The following is a 21,010-nucleotide window of genomic DNA, read 5'->3' as shown; positions in this document are numbered from 1 at the left end:
GAATGGTAACTAAACGAATGGTCTCATTAGGCCATTTTGTTTGTTGTTTTTGGCATTTGAAATGGCTACGTTTCGGAGTGGGGGGATTCTATTTATATATAACTTCATTGAGATATCCCACTTGGGCAGTATCTCCTAACCTAGTAGCTACCATAATGGATCATGATAGTACATATGTACTTATAAACCGTGGTACCTTTGACCACTAGCGCTGTAGATGTTGTTAGTCCAGTATTTCGGTCGCAGCCTTTGAATGTTGCGGCCAAACGTTTTCCTCCGCCCCCTGGAAACAAATGAAGGTGTGATAAACCCAGCGATCGTACCTCGGACATGGGATATATCGCAGAGTGGTGTACCTAGGTTCCCAATGCCCTGGACAACATCGGCCTGGTATATATAGTACTAGTAGTATCTATCTAGTAAGTACGAAGTCAATAACAGAACTGATAACAATCCAGTGACTGGACATAAGTATTTGTCCCCTCCCCTGCGCCCACCCTGCACCCCCGCCCTGCCCCCGCCCAGAGAGGGCTTCAAGTTAGGGAAGAGCGAGTAGAAATATAAAAAAATAAAAGTTGTGCCAGGAAAAACAGGCTGAGATGAGAAAATTGGACTTACACATAAATACATTTACCAAGTTAGTAAAACAAAAGGTAGTATGCAATTCCTGGCTATATTTGCGTAAACTCTCAAGGTTGATGAAAATGCTACAAGACAAGGGACGTGCGGCTCAATCAAAGCCAGGGATATGTACTCCGTACATCTCGAGGATCTCCCGAGTTCCTCCTGCACACCCTGAACAATGTACATAATACATCACACCAACCTTGGAAGGCCTGTGTTCTCCAGCGATATGTCATTTGAGAGCTATTCAGTTTGTTCATCCCTTGAAAGACACAAAAGAATATTGCCTTATAAGGTGCACTGACATTACCCATGCAGCTAGAACTATCTTTCGACTGGCCAGTGTTAATTCAATATCGTTTCGAAAACGAGAAGCGTAGACAATCCTACCAAGTGTTAGGGAGAAGAAAGCCTCGTCCTCGATTAGCGGGTCATTTAATCCACAAGATCAAATAAAGGGCAATATCAAGAACCAAACAATTCCATTAGTACTGATATCAGGTGTGTCTCCAGAAGTAGTAAGACGCATGGACGCAACTGGTTGGTCAGATCCTCCTCTTCAAAACACGACATATAAGGTTGCAGATCAACAGCCATGCTCTGACGCATGACGCCACGACAGCTCAAACACTATCAAAGGGAGATATTGACATCCAACCGTATGAAAATATCAAAGCTAGGGCTTCCCCGCAATTGTATGTCTGCACAATGACGGCAGCCAATACCTCCATTTGGTCAGCTGAGGCAATTTTGGGAAATTTGAAATTTGAAGAATCATTTGAGCAGTGAGTAACACTAGAATTCCTCAAAAAATGTGTCTATAGACGGAAAAAACAAACGAAGAGAAAACTCTCGCGGCAAGCGCCGGATTTGAGTGACTTGGCATGTCTTGGGAATGGCCGTGTGCATTCGGAAATCTGGAAGATTTGAGTGCGATTAACCTTCATTGCATATCGGATATAGATATTGGATGGGGGTATAATGTATATGTGAGTGTAATATTATTTCCCTTGACGTTATCTTGCGTGTAATATGTGTGGGACAAGGATCGACGCGGACTGTCCTTGAGGTGCATTAATGACATTCCAAAAACGGTATGCTTATCAACACGTGCAGACGATAGTACTTCGACGCTACTTGGTTTAGCCTTGGCGATCGTATGATAGTGAAAGTACTCAGCGAGTACCCCAAGCTGTCTCACCGCCTCCCCCACTGCCACATGGAATCGTCGATCACCTTTCCGTTTGGTGTCTCGTCTCTTTGCTTTTTGGTGTTTCCACCATTGGCCGCGTGATACATCTCAGAGCTTATCGCATTGACGGAAGACGGTAGAATCCTATATATCACCCGTCTGCCACTTACGGATTTCTCGGTCTGTGCTACTTCGCTTATCGTCTTTCCTGCTTCATTAAGCTATGCCTTTAAGTTGTGCTCATTTGCTGCCTCTTGGCTACCTAAGATAGCTGTAAGTGAATCCCCCGCTGAAATCCAGGAACCCTCAGGGGTTTGTCTTCGGTTGCACGGATGTAAAAGCTTTTGGCTAATGATGGTATTATATTCAGCACACTTGTTTCGCAAATAGTATAGGCCGAATGATTCATTCCTAGTTTGAATAGAACATGACATCACCAGCAGAAGACCGTTCTGCTACAATGGAGGAAAACACGGGGATAGACCCTGTGCTACAGCAGTCAGCTGCTTCACGCTGGAGACGAATCTTTAGAAGAAAGACCAGAGAAGAGCCCGAGTCTAGCGAGGATCAGACTTATCGCGCTAAATCGACACTGGGAATACTAAGTGACAAAGAGACCGACGAAGTTCCGGGTGAGTAGAGAGCTTTCCGTCACTGGGAGAAGCAATATTGTGAACCAGAAACTGACAAGTGGCTGGCATGTTTTAGGAACGGTACTTCTCTTATCATCAAATCGCAATGAACCCCTGGGAATGAGACATCAACCGCATCGGACATCGACATCATCTATAGCCTCGTCTTATCCTCCCTCGCGATCTAACTCTCGAACCCGGACTGCGATTCCAACGCAGAAGAAAACAGCAGACGGACAATTTGTGCTTGATCCCCAACCTGACGACTCCGTAAATGACCCTTTGAACTGGCCTGTATGGCAGCGGGACAGCGCATTAGTCTCGTTGGGCTTTTATTGTTTGATGGGAGGCGGCATGACCCCCATTTTGGCAGCTGGTTTTAACAATGTTGCAACTGATTACAATGTCAGCACGCAACAGGTGGCTTTCACCACCGGGTTCTATATGCTAGGCCTGGGCCTGGGATCTGTCGTAATGTCGCCCACAGCTATTCTATACGGGAAACGACCGGTCTATCTCTTAGGAGCCATCCTCTTCGTGATCTCGGCAATTTGGTGCGCAGCATCACCGAACTACCCAAGTCTCGTGGTCGCTCGTATTTTCCAAGGATTTGCCGTGAGCCCAGTCGAGTGTCTTCCATCTGCTACAATTGCAGAGATCTACTTTTTGCACGAAAGGGCCTATCGAGTGGGGATCTATACACTCTTGCTACTAGGCGGAAAGAATCTGATTCCCCTAGTGAGTGCCGCCATCATTCAAGGGCTGAGCTGGCGCTGGGTATTTTGGATCGTCGCTATGATTGTAGGCATGTGTTTTGTCTTGCTCTTTTTGTTTGTGCCCGAAACATTTTGGGATCGCACACCCCGTCCGCGTGTGCATAAGCATAAGAGCCCGCGCGGCCCTGGTCACAGTGTCTCCGACCTCATTTCCCAAGGCCTCCGCGGGCGGCGCCTGCATGCCGAACCAGAGGACGAGTCCTCCGAACCGGCCCATTCAGATCCAACATTGGCACCGAAAAAATCCAAGCATGCGCATGTTGGATTCGCGGATGACCAGCCAGAGGACGGAGACCAAGCGGTTGGGACTGAAAAGGCCGATTTTGTTTCCGAAGCCGGCAAGGCTACCAACGCCGATCAAATCACCGCTCAACCGCTGACTCCGATTAATGAGAAAGGCGATGACTTCCTTCAACCACTACCTCAAGCTCTTGTGCCTGGAGCACACCCAGATGACCTAGAGAGAGCTCGATCCGCAGCCGTATCACCGGCGAGGACCGAGTCACAAGAGCCTAGCGGGACACCGCTGCCCGCAACCCTACAATACACAAACCGACTCCGTGAACGCCCGAAGATCCCCTACTCCCAATTACTTAGAGTCTGGAACGGACGAATCGCACAGGACAGCTGGTTCCGAGTGGCCGTGCGACCATTTATCCTATTCGCCTATCCATCTGTGCTCTGGTCAACAGTGGTATACTCACTATCGGTCGGGTGGCTGATCGTGCTTTCGGAGTCGGTTGCACATATCTTCGAAGGAGGGGAGCACTACCATTTCACCGCGCTGCAGACAGGCCTGATCTACATATCTCCGTTTGTTGGCGGTCTCTTAGGAACCGCAGTGGCGGGCAGAGTATCAGACGTTATCGCGCGGTTTATGACCAGACGAAATGGTGGCATCTACGAGCCTGAGTTCCGTCTTGTTATGGCAATTCCTATTGCGTTGTCTACTGTCATTGGTCTGATGGCGTTTGGGTGGAGTGCTGAAATCGGTGACTCTTGGATTGTCCCGACTATCTTCTTTGGTTTGATCTCATTTGGTTGCTGCTTGGGTAGCACGACGGCCATTACATTTTGTGTGGACAGCTATCGTCAGTATGCTGGCGAGGCGCTAGTGACATTGAACTTTAGCAAAAGTATGTTGAACTATCTTTTATTCTTTTTGGTTCGTTTTGTCTGACATAACCATTTTTCTCTTGCAGATATCCTCCACGGTCTGATTTTCTCCCTCTTTATCGTGGACTGGCTCGATTCCGATGGTTCACGCACTGTCTTCCTGTCTATCGGCGGCATACAACTTTTCTTCATGCTCATGTCAGTTCCTATGTACATCTACGGCAAGCGAGCGCGCATGTGGACAGTGCGCAAGCAGCTCATGGAACGCTTCTAATTTGGCGTATCGAATATTGGTGGAATATCTTTTTTTTTGCATTTTCTTTTCCGTTTTTGTGATCTCCGAGGGGATCTAGACTCAGCACCTTCCCATCCTCTCGTTCCGGTATACATATGTACATTGTTGTCAGCCAAATGTGGATCTATCTCCTTGGAGCACTATAAAGGACCCATTATAATAGCTGCATGTGATATCTGTATGGACCCTATAGCGCCAGACTATAAATTAGTTTGAAATTAACTGTTTTCTATAGGACAACTGAAGCTGCGTTATGGATCTTATAGGTCTCCTTCGATTCCTCTATTCTCTCAATATCACCCACGTGCCCTCGTACGCCCTAACTCCGAAGGTCCTCACTTCGCCAAGCGCTTAAGAGACCTCGATACCAGGATATCGCACAATTTAAAAGCTATGAAAGCTATGATTCTATATGCCCTAACTCCGAAAGTACTCACCCTGGCACTTCGCTAAGCTCTTGAGAAACATCTCCCGGGATATCGAACAACTTAAAAGCTATCGCACGTCGTTTTCTCAGCGCTATTCTATCAGCACATACCTTATATACAGCTTTATATAATATGATAATCTAAAATAATAGGGATATAATAAAGTAATACCTACGGAGCACATTGGACGCAAATATTCGCATATTCATACTAGAATAACGTCGGCCTAGCTTACACACAGACCATATTTAGTCTATAGGGCTATATTTTCAATATATAAAATTTGCCGTAGCTACTATGGGAGGGCCCACTTTTGGGGTTAGACAATTTATTTCGGACACCACAGTTGAATGTGGTTTATAGTGGAGGATTTTATAGTGGGAGGGGTTGAGGCGCCTTGAGTGGATCGGTCGATCAAGTCGCTAGATCAAGTATATATCAAATAGCATTATATTAATAGTTATTGAAATTTGTTGAGAGTCTTGGGCTTTAGGTTACTAGCTAGCTGTTGTAGACCTAACTAGTTTGCATAGATGATTTCTTCTCATAGTCATACACATATCATGGATTTTCCTCCATCCTCTCGTCTCAAAGATAATGATATCTTGATCCTTGTGGGAATTGCAGCAGTTTGAAAAACTAACGGTGGGACTATCCATACCTGTCCAAGAGAACAATGAAGCTAAAATGGCCGAGCTGGGTTTCACGAAATAATAATCAGATCCTGCGGTTGTGTTAACCGGGTTAAAGAATGCGGGTCTAGACAAGGGCCAAAAAATAACGGCTTGAGCAAGCTGACGACACCTCGGAGAGAAGCCGAGATATGCTTTGAACCTTGTGATTCCATGGTACCACCGTGGGCCGCTCAGGGCCCTGTTTAGGGGGTTTTTGAGAGGTTTGATATTTCCAAGGAGAGACCAAAAGAGACTAAAAGAATCTTAAATTCACCGACGTTGCGCCGAGTTGGAGTATATACCCAGCGCTATACTCTTTTAGGGATAAGTCCCCGATCTAAGCCTATCTTTATCTGATGGAACTCCGCCGCGCCAAGTGGTGCCAAGTGGTGCCAATTGCTGAAGGAATGTAAGGAATCCCCTTTCCTCTTAGCCCTTTTTACGTACATCGGATCAGATAGGAGTGTCGGCCCTGTGTACCAGGATCAGCTCACCGTAGTACCGGCTGCCCGAGCTCCGCTCTGTCGTTAAACTTTTATCAATCTCCGAGGTCGATAAATAGTGCTGGCATGGAGGTCTTTTTGGAGACCAGAGTTCTTGATTTTCTTCGGCAGTTCCGAGCTACAAACTTGCTATATTCCAATCTCGTGTTGCGATTATGGCAGTTGATACTTCGGATTCGAAGTCCTTGGACGTGGTCTCGGGGCCTGTCCCTGAAGACATTCACACCGTATTAGAAAGATCTAGTGATTTCTCCGACACTGAGTCTGATGGAAAGAGAGCACCACCCCTTGCAGCAAAGTTATGCGCAGTGGCCCTGATTTCGTGTATTAGCTTTGGCTCGCACTGGAGTTCTGGCGTGACAGGTGCTATGAAGACCACGATTAAAAAGGTACTGAATACCATGGAAATGTCGATCTGCAAAATTCACTGACGGGGTTTGCTTGGCAGGAAATGGTTATAGACAATACTCAATTTTCGCTTTTGGAAGCCAGTGAGAATTTCATGGCAACGGTTCTGCTTTTGGGAAGTGGTATGATTACCGACAGAGTGGGCGGAGCTGGTATGTTATCGAGTCTGTCAAATCGCGGAAAATCATTCTTACCAGTGCTTTTTGATAGAGATGATTGTTTATGGAAATATCATCTATACCATCGGTTCTATTCTCGTCGCTGCCGCCGCGACAGTGCGCTCTTTTGACTTCATGATCGGAGGACGAGTCATCCTCGCACTCGGCGATATCGCTACACAAATCGCCCAGTATAAGATGTTCTCTTCTTGGTTCCCCCCTAGCAATGGATTTGCATCCACACTAGGCTTTGAGCTTGCCATTGGCAAGATTGGAGGATTTGTTGGCAAATCAACGGCCAATATCATTGCAAAGGTGATTGACTTTCTCGATTTAACTTAGGGAAATGCTGACAGGAGAATAGAACACTGGAAACTTTGCGTGGGTCTTTTGGACATCGGTCTTCATGAATGTGTTCACGAATGTGGCCAGTGCAGGGTTCTGGTACTTCAACCAGTATTGTACTCGCCACTATAAGGGACGATGCGATGTAGCTACCAAAGAACAACTCACAGAGAAAAACAAAAAGTTCGAGTTCCAAAAAGTGTTCGAGCTTCCATGGACATTCTGGGCTGTTATGGCCTTCTCTGTGTTCCAAACGAGCGCTGCATCAGTCTTCAGCCAAAATGCTACCGAGCTGGCCGAAACGCGATTCGAAGTCGATTCTATCAAGGCTGGGTGGTATAGTTCTCTTTCGCAATATGCAGGTACGATATTGCTAGAATCCATGATAATTGTGGGCGGATATGAGCTGACAGTTTCCAGGCTTCTTCCTTGTTCCCTGTTTGGGCGTGTTCATCGATGTCCTCGGTAACCGAGCATCTGTTTGTGAGTTTATTATAAAAACCCAGAACAAGCCTGATACTGATATCCATAGTGTGTACCTGCGGTGCTGGCATGCTGCTGAGTATGGTTCTCATTAATTTTGCAACATCCAAGGCAGGCACAGGAGCTGCATTCGGCATCTACGCCATTGCCGTGTCTCTCGGACCAACCTCGGTCATCGACAGCATTCGCACAACGATGTGGCATCAATCGGTCTTTGGATCCGCATATTCATTAAAGGTCACCATGAATAATGCGTAAGTTTTGATCCCCCAAACCCTGCATCGAAATGATATTCTGGGACAGAAGTTGACATGACAAATCATACTACTAGTATGAGCATTATCATTCGGATTATCACGGGAGCTTTGCAGGACGCAGATGACAATTCGTACCGCCGAGTGGTGCAGGTCTACCTAGTTCTTGCTGCTGGCGCTTTGGTTGTCGGTGCGACTATCCTCATCGGCTCGTTTTTGACCGATAACCTGGTGGTGCTACAGTGGACTCGGCATAAACGGTTGACATCGGGTGCCGCTGTCATCGAGCGGATTCGAGAGCAAAACTTGGTAACTCAGCGCCGGCGCACCCGGAATATTTCCATAATTTGCTTCGGGGCTCTGACTTCGTTGACACTTGGGTCGTGGGTGGCGTACATTTGGGGTGCGGTGACCGGTCACAATTCCTAGTCGGATAAAGTTTGGGTTGTTGAATGCGACATATGATTTTGTGAGGCTTTGATAGTATTGGGTGATCAGGCCCATGACGGAGGAGACGATCGCGTTCTATAATTACCATAATGAAGGAGGATCGCCTACATTTGTTCTGAGTACATCTCTCTGCTTATGTATTCGCCACCATCGTCATGGGGTCCCTGGGCTTGCGCTAATTCCAGCCCCTGGCAGAAAATGACGTACATTTGTTTTTTTAAAATGACGGCATGTGGAAGTCCTGGTCAACACGTTCGAGGACTGAAGGACTGGTAGGCTGGTGAGACAATAGGGTACGCATGGCAATATGAAACAAATCAGGAAGCAAGGAAAATATGTCTTTTAATTAGCAACTTTTACTAGAACGATCGTGAAGAATTATTGGCCCACTTGGTTTTAATCGGAGTGCCTGATCTTCATGGCCAAAAATGTTGCCTGAGGCCACCAGCCAATGATCTACAACTTCAGACGCCACAGGACCACTTCATAGCCACTGAAACTTACTCCCCTCCACCTTTTGACCACATTTCCGTTGCTCACTGGACGCCCCTTGGGGCCTTCCAATCATTGTCCCTCCAGTCAATACATATGCTGGCTATCTTGGTGTGCCGATCCCAGGATGTTGGACAATCCCACAAGAAGCGGTGGAGTCGTGTACTCCCTACACGACCTTTATTGTGCACTGAGCGCTGTTTCTCACTTGTTCTATGGATCGTTTTTCTCTCACTGGCCCACATCGCCAATTCCCGTCCCTAAATTGACAGATGAGATCCCTGTATCTGCGTTTCATTCGACTTGCTGTTCGATTGTGGAGAACACTCTCAAATCAAGAAATCTCCAGGACTCACTTTCCCTTTCTACAATAACCTGTGACTAATCCAGTTGCACCCATCCCTCCAACAACATCCCACTTTTTGGTCACTTCTGTTGCATATTTCGACACCTCCCGACCCTAACCACCCTATATCGGTCGTCACCAGCGTGATAACTTCCTCAACCTCGAACTTTGGAGCCTGAGGATGCAGAACTGTATCCTCACGCTTCCACTAGCGACAAACCATGAATATCCCTAGAAAAGGCCAGGATGGCATACACAACGCAGATCGCAGGGCGAGGGAACTATATCGCTACTATCAGCCTGCTTCCCAAGAGCCGGTTCCGTCTTGGCTTCCGAACGATGGATTTCCTTTTTCTGCAATTTCAGGCAATACAATCACTCCACCGATCTCCGAAGGCTCGATGCCTTCGCACGGTAGTGCAGGTTCCCGACCAGCGACCGCAATTGGCTCAGAAGCTCTCGTCCTAGGCACCTCCAACAGTACCATGACGTCATTTGCTCAATTGGCGGCCTTACGATTAAATGTTGAACGCGTGCTTATATGTGTGTTGGATCATGACACACAACACATCATTGCCGAATCTACAAAATCTCTCAATTTGAACAATCCGTCAATTCACGATGACAACGATAATGTCTGGTTGGGAGCACCCGACACCCGCAAAACATGGAGTGTGTGTAAGGTAAGTTTGCTCACCCGACGAGCTGGCTGATCCAGAGCCACACTCGAACTTGATCGCATCATTCATTTCCATGGTTGCCGGATTTTGACGCCATTCGACAGGACACTGTTTCATTGCCCCCCAACGACCGTGAGAATGCAGACTACCAATTTCTGGTTGTGAACGACATGAGCGAAAATTATCGCTACAAAGACCTTTCCTTCGTTGAGAAGGACCCCAATTTCCGCTTTTTCGCGGGAACACCCTTGACAACCGAAAAGAACATCAATTTGGGTTGTTTTTTCGTGTTGGACAAAAAACCTAGAGATGGTTTGACACCGCTAGAGAAAGATGTGCTGGGATCTCTATCGACGCTCGTGGTGGACTACTTGAAGGTTTGCAGACAGGCTTCCGAAGGACGCCGGGCCGCGCGCCTTTCCCGCGGGCTCAGCTATTTCGTTGAAGGAAGTTCTAGTTTCGTGGATAGTATCGACCGGTCGCGCACGAACAGCGTCCGTATTCCGTCAACAACTCCGCCATCTTCATACAATCGACTGAGTGCCTCTGGTGACTCCCATGGTTCCCGTCGAAATCGCTCAGTAAACGCATCGCAAGCGGCATCCAATAGTCCACCGAGTGGTCGATCACTCAGTACCGACGCGTGTTCCTTCAGCTCTGTCCCGTCCGATCTAAAATTGGACTACGATTCAAAAATGGGCAGTAGCTCAAGATTGGACAGTGGTGGTTCAAAATTAGACAGCGGCTCGAAAGTAGAATCGGGTACTGTAGAGAGCTCTCTGCCAGAATGGCTGACAAGCAGTAGCCGAAATCGACTACCACCCGATGATTCGCAAGGCAACTCTTGGTGCTTCCGCAGGGCGGCCAACTTACTTCGTGAGAGTCTTGAGCTGAATGGCGACAGTGGCGTCATTTTCCTGGAGACTAACAATAACCCGTTGATGGATGCCGATATGGGGAGTGATTGTTCCGACACAGGCGGGCCTGCATCTGTTCTGTCAGCTTCCACAAATGACGAACCATTTGCTCCTCAGGCAGGTTCGATGGCCACATGCGCCGCGGCCAACTTGGACCGATCCTTCCTGCAATTGCTGCTTCGACGCTACCCCAAAGGAAAGCTATGGTCTTTCCATCGCGATGGACTCATCTCAACATCAGATGATGACGACCAAGAACCCCAAGACAAGGCCCCTCTTGGCACCAGTGTCACTAGTCGATCGCCACCCAATGGCGCACAGACTTCTAAACCCGCGCGAAAACGGCGAAAAGCTGCGGAGAATTTAGTACTCAACAAGTATTTCCCAAATGCTGCGCAAATTATGTTTGTGCCTTTGTGGAATGCTGTTTCTTCGCAATGGTTTGGAGGGTGCTTCTGCTGGAGCACAATTGAGACGCAGGTGTTTACCACCTCAGTTGAGCTCAGTTCAGTGCTTGGGTTTTCATCGTCCATCATGGCCGAATATAGCCGCGTTGAATCTCTCATCGCGGATCGCCAGAAGGGTGATTTCATTGGTAGTATCTCGTGAGTTTTTCTTGGTCTCTCGAGGATATTCGACATGCTTCATCACATATACTCACTACTATTTTTTTTATTAGACATGAACTCCGTAGCCCCCTTCATGGCATTTTGGCCGCTGCCGAGTTTTTGAACAGCACGCATCTCAATGAATTCCAGGACTCATTGCTTGAGACTGTCAATTCCTGTGGCCGGACATTGCTGGACACAATGAACCAGGTACTAGACTTCAGCAAAGTAGTATCTTTGGAACGCACATGGCGGTCAATGAAACGCAAAAAAGAGTCACCGCTCGACTACAAAGGATCAGACAAGCTGGCACATCACCTGGATACGTTGGTGGCTACTGATGTCGCAATTCTCGCCGAGGAAGTTGTCGAAGGCATCTGTCTTGGCCATGTGTACGGCCAGAGCTCTACAGCTTCAGCCGATCTGCCTGTATTGATGCCACATCAAACAAAATCGCAGAATCAGCGCTCCAATGTCGAAGTTGTTATCGACGTTTCGTTCCAGGATTGGGTTTATCGGACTCAGCCAGGCGCTTTGCGGCGCATCATTATGAATGTTTTTGGAAATGCTATGAAATATACAGAATCTGGCCGTGTCACTTTATCCCTGGCAGCATCTAGTCAATCCGAAGGAAGATCTCGGCGTCAAGGCCTTGAAGACTTGGTCACGTTGACAGTAACCGACACGGGTAAAGGTATATCGGAAGAGTTTTTGCGCGGCAAGCTTTACACGCCCTTCGCCCAGGAAGACGCTCTGGCTGTGGGTACTGGACTGGGATTGTCAATCGTTCGCAGTTTGGTTAAGGCTCTGAATGGAAACATTCGAATTCGCAGTCGTCCTGGGGAGGGTACTGTCGTACGGGTATCCGTCCCCCTCGAACGGCCTGTGGGCAAGGAAAGCCCGGTAATCGAACCATCTGGACAGCTCATCCAACAGAGAGAGACCTTGACCCAAACTCTTTTACTACGCGAGGGATACCCTGGTAAACGAGTCTCCATCTGGGGCGCTAACCCAACCGACGTGACTGCCGACTCTAACTGGTCTGAAATTGCTCGATACCTTTCAGACTGGTATGATATGGAGATCGTTGCGTGGACACCAGACGCACAGGTTGATCTTGTGCTTATGGATGAGACTGATTTACCCGACTTCCGCACCATTGCACCCTCAGCCACTTTGCCTGCTCTTCTCGTCCTATGCCACAAGTCGGTAGATTACACCATAGCGAAATCCGAGTGGTTACCTCTTGCTTCCTCCGTGAACATCATCCGACGTCCCTGTGGACCACATAAATTAGCCCGAAGCGTAATGAGGTGCCTGACCCACAGCCGATCGAGATCCGCGACACCGGCTTCCGCTCTGCAACCACATAATCTACCGCTCAGGACCTCCTCATTGCCATCCTCACCTGCTTCATCTTTCATACCCTCCCGTGATATCCCTAGTGGCCCAGATCTGGACTGTTACGGAGTCCGCCCCATGACGATATCACCACTGCAACAACCATCGCCTATCACCGCATTGCCCGAAGAGATTTCAGAAGCACCTTTACCAGCACCACTGGTTGAGGGCATAGCCACCTCCGCGCGACTGGCACGAGTACTTGTTGTTGATGACAATCAAATAAACCTCAACCTGATGATGACATTCCTCAAAAAGCGCCAGCTGACTGAGCTGGACGCTGCTGAGAATGGAAAACTGGCTGTTGAGGCAGTCGAGCGCATGCAGAGTGGTTATGATATCATCTTCATGGACATGTCAATGCCTGTCATGAATGGTTTCGAGGCCACTCGTGCTATACGCTCGCTGGAGAAGGATACGGATGGCCGCACTCCGGCTATCATCATTGCCTTGACTGGACTCAGCAGCTCTCGCGATGAGTCGGATGCTATGGCGTCTGGTGTCGACTTATTCCTCACCAAACCGGTCTCTTTTAGAGAAGTATCGCGGCTACTAGGCGAATGGGAAAGGGATCAGATGGTAACAGAACGGAAGTTGGCTTGTTGAACAAACGTTTTCTGTCGATTTTGGCTTGGCGTGCAAGCTTGTTTCTGAAAGCCTGGGTCTGTTTGCTGATCTCTAAGCTCCACTCTTTTGGTTAGCACTCGCTTGTGATGCACCACCTTGTATCTTCTCTTGGCCATATTTCCCTTCATTCCTCCTTTCCTCAACTCTGACAACCATCAAATATATCGCACCTTTCCGTTTAGCTCCGTCTCTTTTGGTCTTTGTGTTTTTAACTCATCATATCCCCTGTATATCAATATATCGTTGATTCGAACCTTCTCTCCAACATCCCAAACAATGTTTAGCATCTCCGCACCAACTATGATTGTATTCTCTAGACTGTGCAGAGTGGCTACCACGTACGCTGGAATGTGACATGGGCAGGAGGTGTACGCTAAAACCTATAATCCCAGCGGCCCGTATAGTGGAGCCACTGTGGGACGGCAAGGCCTAATTCGGGCTGGACTATGTTGTAGGGAGAAGCCTCGGAAATCAAAAGCCACATATTAGCCGGCACAATACAATCATTCAACTGTAAGGCCCGTAATGCGAAATTATCTTTACTAAAGAGCTATTCAGAATAGAAACCAGAATCTAAGTCACTGTGAGATGTTTGTGCGCAAGCGCTTCTTTGATATTTTGGGCTCCATATGAAGGGATGCAATCATTGTAATATACATAGCTATCCAGGTAATTATTTCGGTGATCTATGGCCTAGTTGGCAGGGCGGGTTGGCAAGGGTCGAATATCCCCTTGTAGCGTAATTTCTGTGCGCTCTCAACGACTACTCACAGCTCAATATGGGACTGCTGGGTGGTCACGTACTTTCGTATGAAATATTCAGAACATCCCCAGAGGATCAGAGGGTATGGACGGGCGACATCGCAGTCTATATATAGCCCAATAATAGATGAAATTCAAGCTTAGCAAACTTTGTTGTTCGATTGAACTGAGCAAATCCCTTTCGTAGGCCGTTGAGCATGTGTAGTAACGAGATCACAACAACTACTAGTCTACAACCAAAAAGGCTGAATAGAGACTGAAGTCAAGTCCTGACGAAAAAAAAATATTGTGAACAAAAACATACAACAGTGAGGATTCGCTGGTGGTCACCCACCCAACTACTAACTCACCGGCGTGTGGCTTAAGTACGGCTGAGCGGACGGGAAGCCCTGTTTTCCACACCCTATGGTCGTATGTACTTGATACAGCACTGTAAAGGAATATAGAGTAGACGCTCCAACTGCCCCCCACTTAATGGGCAAAAGCGCCATATCCTCATCCCCATTGTCTGATCGTACAGTTCTATTCTCGTTTATTTCAAAGGCCGGATGACACGCGGCAGAAATTTCGAAGCTGCAGCTCCCCACCACCGGCATTGCCGTCTTGAACCGTTTGGAACTCAGCTCCAGAAGGCAGAAGAACGTGAATCCTCCAACTACAACGGCACTGACTATCGCGACGGGCGAGTACCCGCAGGTGATCAAATCTGCATGTATGTCCCTAATTATTTTCATATCAAACGCTTCAACCCCAACCATAAATAGACTTTGCGAAATCAGCCAGTGGAGGGTGACTGAGGCAGCCATGAGTGGCATAGAGTAGCGATAAGGTATCGAGAGGAAGTATTTACTTCGTTGTGACAGTTTTGCGTTGTTTGAGACGCGCAGACCTTTACAGTGGGCGGCGTATCCGCTCCATTCGCCCGCGAGAGTCATTGTAGTTAGGAGGCTGTTGAAGGCGAAGTATAGAAAAGAGAAGATCAGTTGTGGGACATTGGCAATAATAACGTTGAGTTCTAGGTTATTTGGCCAGTGGGCGCCTGTTATCAGGGCGTCGGCAACGGTGCTTCCCAGTGGTAGATCCCAGATATACACGCCTGGTCCAATCCGGGAGAGTAACCGCGTAGGTCACAGTGGGAATTCACCCAGGTGATCACCGGCCAAAAGAGGAGAGATCAGGGACGTGCATCCGAGCAAGTCAGTTTTTAGGCCAGTTTTTAGGCAGAAAATCATATCCCGGTGAGGCTCTAAACTGGTCTAGGGACCAATCATTTACCTCCTTTCAGATACCTTCCCACGGCAGCTCGGATATGACTTTTGGTACCATAAGCATTCAAGTTGATCAAGTCAAGATTCATACATACTCCTTAAACCACTTTTCATGACCAACGGAAAATAAGATAAAGATCAAAAAATCTTGGTTGTGGAGGTATAACCGTAGTATATCTTGAGTTTACTATAATTATTATTTAGCTAACTAGCTCGCTTATGCGCGCTGGTCGCATAGAGATACGTGCACTAAAGGACAGAGGACTCTTATGTCAAGCGTTACGCACTAAAAGGCTAATCCAAGGCAACATCTACAAGATGTCCTGTTAACCCACATATACAGTGTTTCAATGCACAGGGGCAAAACCAGAACATCTTCAATATCTGCGGCAGCTTATGTATATCACAGCAGCGCGATATATCCTCATTGGGAGGATTCTGGGGCCAACAATCAGTCACGGTAGCTACTATCATATTCTTCCATTTTTTACCATTACTATTCTTGGATGATTGGCAGGTCTTATTTTAATACCCCGCCCTCCACCTTCGGCAGACTCATGTTGTTGGGAGGCTGTTGAAGCTTACAGTATAAAAACTATACATAGCATGCATTGGGAATTTGATTACTTGCAAAGATACTCGAGACTTGGAGCATATGATCAAAAGATAAAATGGAAGCTGTCTAATCTACGCCAGACGGGATGCCTATATCCATGGGCTTCATACCCCTGTAAATACGCTTGATAAACCTCTTATATGCGCGATACAATTTGTAATAGAAATATGAGTGCAATGATAGAGGATCAGGAGAGAGACAGAGTTTGCCGGAGTATGCATTGAAGCAGTTTGACGCTCACTTCGAATAAACTTGGGTTTTCAATAAAGGATAGTCGGTACGTAATGTCGAGTATACTAGTCTTTTTATTATACATGATCCTTTATATAAGGTCATAGCAAGTAATACCTCCCAGCGATATCTTTCTCTATCAATAATGCCTCCCAAAAGGCATAGCACAGACCTCCCCCCTCTTGACAGGGATAAACGCAGTAACCGCATATTGGACAGCCTGTGCGTAGACCAGAATCGACGAGTTTTACTGGGTGACTACAATCAGATGAGGCCAATCTAGCTAATTTCAGAGTCATATGCACGTTCTATAGGAAGTAGCGTGTCGGTAGCATGCTTGATAGACCTATGATATTTTGCCAGCGCAGTCTTACTGCATAATGAATAGCAACGGGATACTACCGAGAACCAATGACCCCATTGTTAGCAGAGCCCAAAACTAAATACGAGAAAGCGCCGTCGTCATAGTCAGATGACTACTACGAATATTAAATATTTAAAGTGCATGTGTTCCGCACTTTAGTTTTGGCTTTTTGTCTACCTCCCACGCACACCTTGCATTCAGACATATTCCTACTTTCCTATCAAACTTCTAGCGAGCACCTGTGATTTTTATTGCAGATAGACCTTGACATCATGCCCTGGGATCTATGCGATAGATGCTTAGAAAAGCATAATTGCGAGGTCTACTTTGTCTACACACAGGAAGTCAGAGTCGCGAAGATGTTCTGTGTTTCATGTATCCCACCGAGGGAGTCGGAGGAGTCAAAGGACTCAAAGGAGTCAGAGGAACAACAGTAAGCTATAATAAACACTAAACCCATTTGCCTAAAGCCCATTGACGACTAAAATTCTGGCCGTTGCGGGTAGCCCCCCTCAGTAATGATTGAAACCGTTGCTCTTGGCCTGAATTGAGTGACAGCGAAGCGGGAATACCCTACATGAAAAGGGACAGATATGATGTAATGCATGGTTTATTCACTTGGACAGAGATGTTTGCAGTAAGCATTGAAGTGTATTTTTGAGCAGAGCATCCATCTTCCTCTTGCTGTGGTAAAATGTGTTCCCTATATGATTAAAGCCGCCAACATGGTAATTATGCCCAGTTATGTGACGGGATATAGTATTGGAATAGGGAACATGAGTTCCAAGGTTGCATCTGTTGACTTGAGCCCAATATCCCGGAGATGGGAAAGAGGTTTTCAATATGGGGAGGAAGTTATAGTCAAACAATCAGTATATGGATCTGCTTATGAAGATTGAGAGTTTTTGTTCTGTACAAGATGAAACTGTGGCTTTCTCTGCTGATCTCGCGCTATATCTGTCCAGAAGCCTGGTTGCTTTACAGCGTGATGTGCGATATATATAAATGAAGGGAGGTAATATTACGACCTCTTCCAATGAAGATTGCGGACTCGAAGTGGATTATAGAGAGTTATATAATCTCGCTTAGCCGCGCACAACTATGCTAGTAGAACTCATAGCAAGTATTAAAAGCTTAGAGTTCAGTTTGAATATAAGCGGTACTAGTGTCATGCGTTCGCAGTAGTATCGTAGAACTCCTCTCACTCTAATCGATCTATCCAAGACCCTACATAGTGGGGTCTTCACAACGAGGCTGGGAAACAAGAATCTCAGCCAAAATTGACAAATATACTAGGTAGCTGGCCATGAATAAAACACTACCAATTGCAACTGGAGCCGGGGGGGGGGGGGGGGGGGAGGATACAGGGGGAAGGAGAGAGGAGAGAGGAGAGAGAGAGAAGAGAGAGAGAGAAGTTAGACTGCAACAGGCTAATTAACCCTGTTATTTACGGAACAATACAAACCCTATTGTTCATACAACAAACCTTGGTACCTATCCGCCAACCTCTGGGGTATAAAAAGGGCTCTCACACTTCTTCTTCTTCCCTCCCCTTCCAGGTTTCTTCAAGTCTTTACAATATTCATCTTCTGCTACAATCTTCACTCTGGTATATCACTTCAGTCATCTTCAGTCATGGACCCCTCAGTGCCGTCTCTCGGGCCTTCTGACCTTCCTACACCCCCGCTGTCTCCTCGAAAACGACGCCGCCTTCATCGTGAGTCCGATGATGCAGAAGGCGACATGAGTCTTGAGCAGTACTTGCAGCGCGTCGAAGTTTACCGATCGACCAGTATCCCCAGTCGATTTCCTTCGCCAGTGAAACTGGAGTTTCTCCCTTCTTTTGAGAAAGTACTCAGGCCACTCCACCCTGAAGTCAGTTTGATACTGAACCAACACAATCTGTCGGGCATGATGATATACTCCGAGCGGAGAAAAAGTGGAAATGCGTGCTCTTGAAACTCAAGAGTTTGTTATCGTAGGCAAAAGAGCTGGAGTAAATGAGGAATTGTTCTTCACAGACGGGGACTCTGGTTCATTCGTTCTCGGTGAGAGTGGAGAGGTCAAGGCTTTGCTTTGGGGGGGGAGGGGGGTTATGGAGAAAGACAAATGGAATTTGGGGCTAGCATCAAGCATGCCTGATGTCATGGCTTCGATCCAGGAGAAGATGGAAGGATCCGTTACATTGAGCCTTCCGGCTTGACTCATTGATCTTTCAAATCTGTGGATAGTTGCTTCAAAGGTTCTGTGCTTATTGAACTTTAGTTGCATTGCTTCTAACCAGGCATTTCGTCTGGTTGCCTCTCATGGGACTTCCGTTAAACTAAGCAAAAAGAACGTACTCGTAGTATTTGTAAGTTACTCCATGGATGTCTCGGGTTGCGATGTGTCATTGCATAATATTCCTACATTCCTACGGGTAGTCCGCCGAGACTCGCAACTCGATAATGTGAGGTAGGTCCCATAAGACATTCTTATTTTCTTCTGAAGCCATAGCCCTCAAGTTACTGCATTCCAAACCTCCCAATAGCGTGGGGGCTAGTACCTTTCGTTTAGCATGTTTGCATGTGCACATGTCGTAGCTGGTTCTTCCTTTGTTTCTTCAACCAACCCATTTTTCCGAATTCGTCTGGGTCCACCCTTTTTTAAGCCTTAGGTCTGCACCGAAGATCTTTCTTTTGGTAGCAATGATCCACCTGCCAGACCGGAAGGGTGAGCTAGTCGGCAATCTGTGGGCTCTGTTCTCAGCCTCAAATTTGCCCTCTCATCATCTGACTTTGAAACCTCAACGTATAGGCCTTGACACGTGAAAGCCCTGGGACCTTATGATGAGGGTAAGATGAAATGGCTAGAAAGCATTAGAGTCGAGGAGATTCAGATGTTGAAGAACATCTGCCAGTACTTGCAGCCTGCTATCCCTCTTCATTTTGCAATCCATTCGGTGCAAGAATTTGTGTACGGGCTTCATCGTCCCCAAGTTGGCTGTAACGACGCAGAAATTTGGTATTTGCTGCCAGGTCGCACCGCCGCACCAGCTGGGTGGTTCTATATAGTTGTTCCTCAAGGTGCTCTGCCCAAGGAATATTATAATGGGCTGCAAATGCTCCTTTCCATTTGACAGCTCGCTGATAATCTTCTGTTTCCATCCGCAAAATGACGTTGGTGTCTGCGAGGATATTGCCTCCATGAACGGCTTGCTTCTGCTGCCGTGTTTCAATAGGATTTGTAGGGTGGCCACACCATTTAGTGAGGATCTTGCGTCGTATTTGAAACACTAGGGTGTCGAAGCGATTGGCCTTGCGGGTCAGACTGTCTATCTCGCGGCGTAGGTCTTGAATTTCCTTGTAGACTTTTTGTCGCTGTGCCTTTAGTTCTCCTCCGATCTGCCATATACGGTTTTCTATGGTGTCTCTCTCTGCGAAGAATTGTAGGCCTAAATGCGTAATGATAAGCACAATATTTGTTTGAGAGTTTTGAAAAGAAGTCTTGAAAATACCTACCTGCTGCAGTGGTGAGGGTAAATCGTCCAGTCTGACAACAGAACCGGCACCTGAGCTAGCTGAACTTTTGGACATAATGTTTCCAATTCTGTTTGTAAGGCCTCCCAGGCCTAGTGAACGTTTGTGCTATTCATGTTTGGTCTGTGAGGCCACGGGTAAATTGGCTGAGCGTTGGTTGAGATGTTACGGGAGGTGGATCTTGAGCTGGAAGGGACGACTAGAGTTGGTATTTGGTATACCTTGTTTTTATCTTTCGCTTCTTTTCTTTATTTTCCCTCTTTGATTCTCTCATGATAGTCGACATTTCACAGCATGCAGTATATCGTTGTTTGGTGGTATATATGTGTGTTTCTTTTCGGAATTTTCTGTTGGTGATTGGAATCCACATGTACATAGATATATGCATATGTATCTATTACTTCGGGTGGCGGTGGATCGCTCTGCTGGCCTTGCGACAAGGATACGATCTGGAATCAAGGCAATGTAACATGAAAAAAGACACCAAAAAAGACACTTAAAAAAGACATGGAAAAAAGATATGGAAAAAGTCATGGTCATGAACACGAGAATCCAATAGATAGACTTCTCATTAACACCTGCACATCTCGTGCTCAGCATCGTCCCAGCACCCAAAATCGGTGCTCTTCCCGCTTGGACAGCGAGGATGCTGGTTTAAATTGGTTGACTATTACGTAGTACTTCACATGCTCCAGCAATAGTAGTGCTTGCAGTCCGTATCGCCTTTGGGAGATCTGAGACGCTCAGTGATCGATGATCGACTTTGGTAACGGGGTTGTACACTGAGAGAGCGTGAGTAGAAGCATCAGCTAACGAGAAAATTGTCAGTATACATCCGGGAA

General features: G+C 46.9%; 7 protein-coding genes across 7 annotated transcripts; 6 read left to right on the top strand and 1 right to left on the bottom strand.

Annotated features, from left to right (window-relative positions):
* Nucleotides 1–1,332: 1,332 nt before the first annotated feature.
* N7479_000521 (uncharacterized protein) lies at nucleotides 1,333–1,554 on the top strand (the record flags this gene model as incomplete). The annotated part of the gene is made up of 2 exons (XM_057248219.1): nucleotides 1,333–1,409; nucleotides 1,449–1,554. 2 exons carry the CDS (start codon nucleotides 1,333–1,335, stop codon nucleotides 1,552–1,554), a joined length of 183 nt encoding a protein of 60 aa, XP_057112651.1.
* Nucleotides 1,555–2,243: 689 nt separating this feature from the next.
* On the top strand, nucleotides 2,244–4,614 carry N7479_000520 (putative MFS transporter; the record flags this gene model as incomplete). Its single annotated transcript, XM_057248218.1, has 3 exons — nucleotides 2,244–2,448; nucleotides 2,525–4,360; nucleotides 4,427–4,614. The coding sequence occupies 3 exons, from the start codon at nucleotides 2,244–2,246 to the stop codon at nucleotides 4,612–4,614; spliced, it is 2,229 nt and encodes a 742-aa protein (XP_057112650.1).
* Nucleotides 4,615–6,395: 1,781 nt separating this feature from the next.
* Nucleotides 6,396–8,317, top strand: N7479_000519 (putative MFS transporter; the record flags this gene model as incomplete). Its single annotated transcript, XM_057248217.1, has 7 exons — nucleotides 6,396–6,629; nucleotides 6,689–6,800; nucleotides 6,859–7,121; nucleotides 7,171–7,513; nucleotides 7,572–7,634; nucleotides 7,684–7,888; nucleotides 7,966–8,317. The coding sequence occupies 7 exons, from the start codon at nucleotides 6,396–6,398 to the stop codon at nucleotides 8,315–8,317; spliced, it is 1,572 nt and encodes a 523-aa protein (XP_057112649.1).
* Nucleotides 8,318–9,397: 1,080 nt separating this feature from the next.
* N7479_000518 (uncharacterized protein) lies at nucleotides 9,398–13,388 on the top strand (the record flags this gene model as incomplete). The annotated part of the gene is made up of 3 exons (XM_057248216.1): nucleotides 9,398–9,859; nucleotides 9,961–11,378; nucleotides 11,453–13,388. 3 exons carry the CDS (start codon nucleotides 9,398–9,400, stop codon nucleotides 13,386–13,388), a joined length of 3,816 nt encoding a protein of 1,271 aa, XP_057112648.1.
* A 1,331-nt stretch (nucleotides 13,389–14,719) lies between these two features.
* N7479_000517 (uncharacterized protein) lies at nucleotides 14,720–14,993 on the top strand (the record flags this gene model as incomplete). The annotated part of the gene is made up of 2 exons (XM_057248215.1): nucleotides 14,720–14,883; nucleotides 14,936–14,993. 2 exons carry the CDS (start codon nucleotides 14,720–14,722, stop codon nucleotides 14,991–14,993), a joined length of 222 nt encoding a protein of 73 aa, XP_057112647.1.
* Nucleotides 14,994–18,285: 3,292 nt separating this feature from the next.
* Nucleotides 18,286–18,609, top strand: N7479_000516 (uncharacterized protein; the record flags this gene model as incomplete). Its single annotated transcript, XM_057248214.1, has 1 exon — nucleotides 18,286–18,609. One exon carries the CDS (start codon nucleotides 18,286–18,288, stop codon nucleotides 18,607–18,609), a length of 324 nt encoding a protein of 107 aa, XP_057112646.1.
* Nucleotides 18,610–19,562: 953 nt separating this feature from the next.
* N7479_000515 (uncharacterized protein) lies at nucleotides 19,563–20,225 on the bottom strand (the record flags this gene model as incomplete). The annotated part of the gene is made up of 1 exon (XM_057248213.1): nucleotides 19,563–20,225. One exon carries the CDS (start codon nucleotides 20,223–20,225, stop codon nucleotides 19,563–19,565), a length of 663 nt encoding a protein of 220 aa, XP_057112645.1.
* Nucleotides 20,226–21,010: the final 785 nt, after the last annotated feature.

This window comes from Penicillium vulpinum, assembly GCF_028829585.1.
Source record: "Penicillium vulpinum strain IBT 29486 chromosome Unknown utg000001l_segment0_segment0, whole genome shotgun sequence".
Taxonomy (NCBI): domain Eukaryota; kingdom Fungi; phylum Ascomycota; class Eurotiomycetes; order Eurotiales; family Aspergillaceae; genus Penicillium; species Penicillium vulpinum.
Note: the sequence above shows the minus strand (reverse complement) of the source record. Positions and strands in the feature narration are given on the sequence as shown.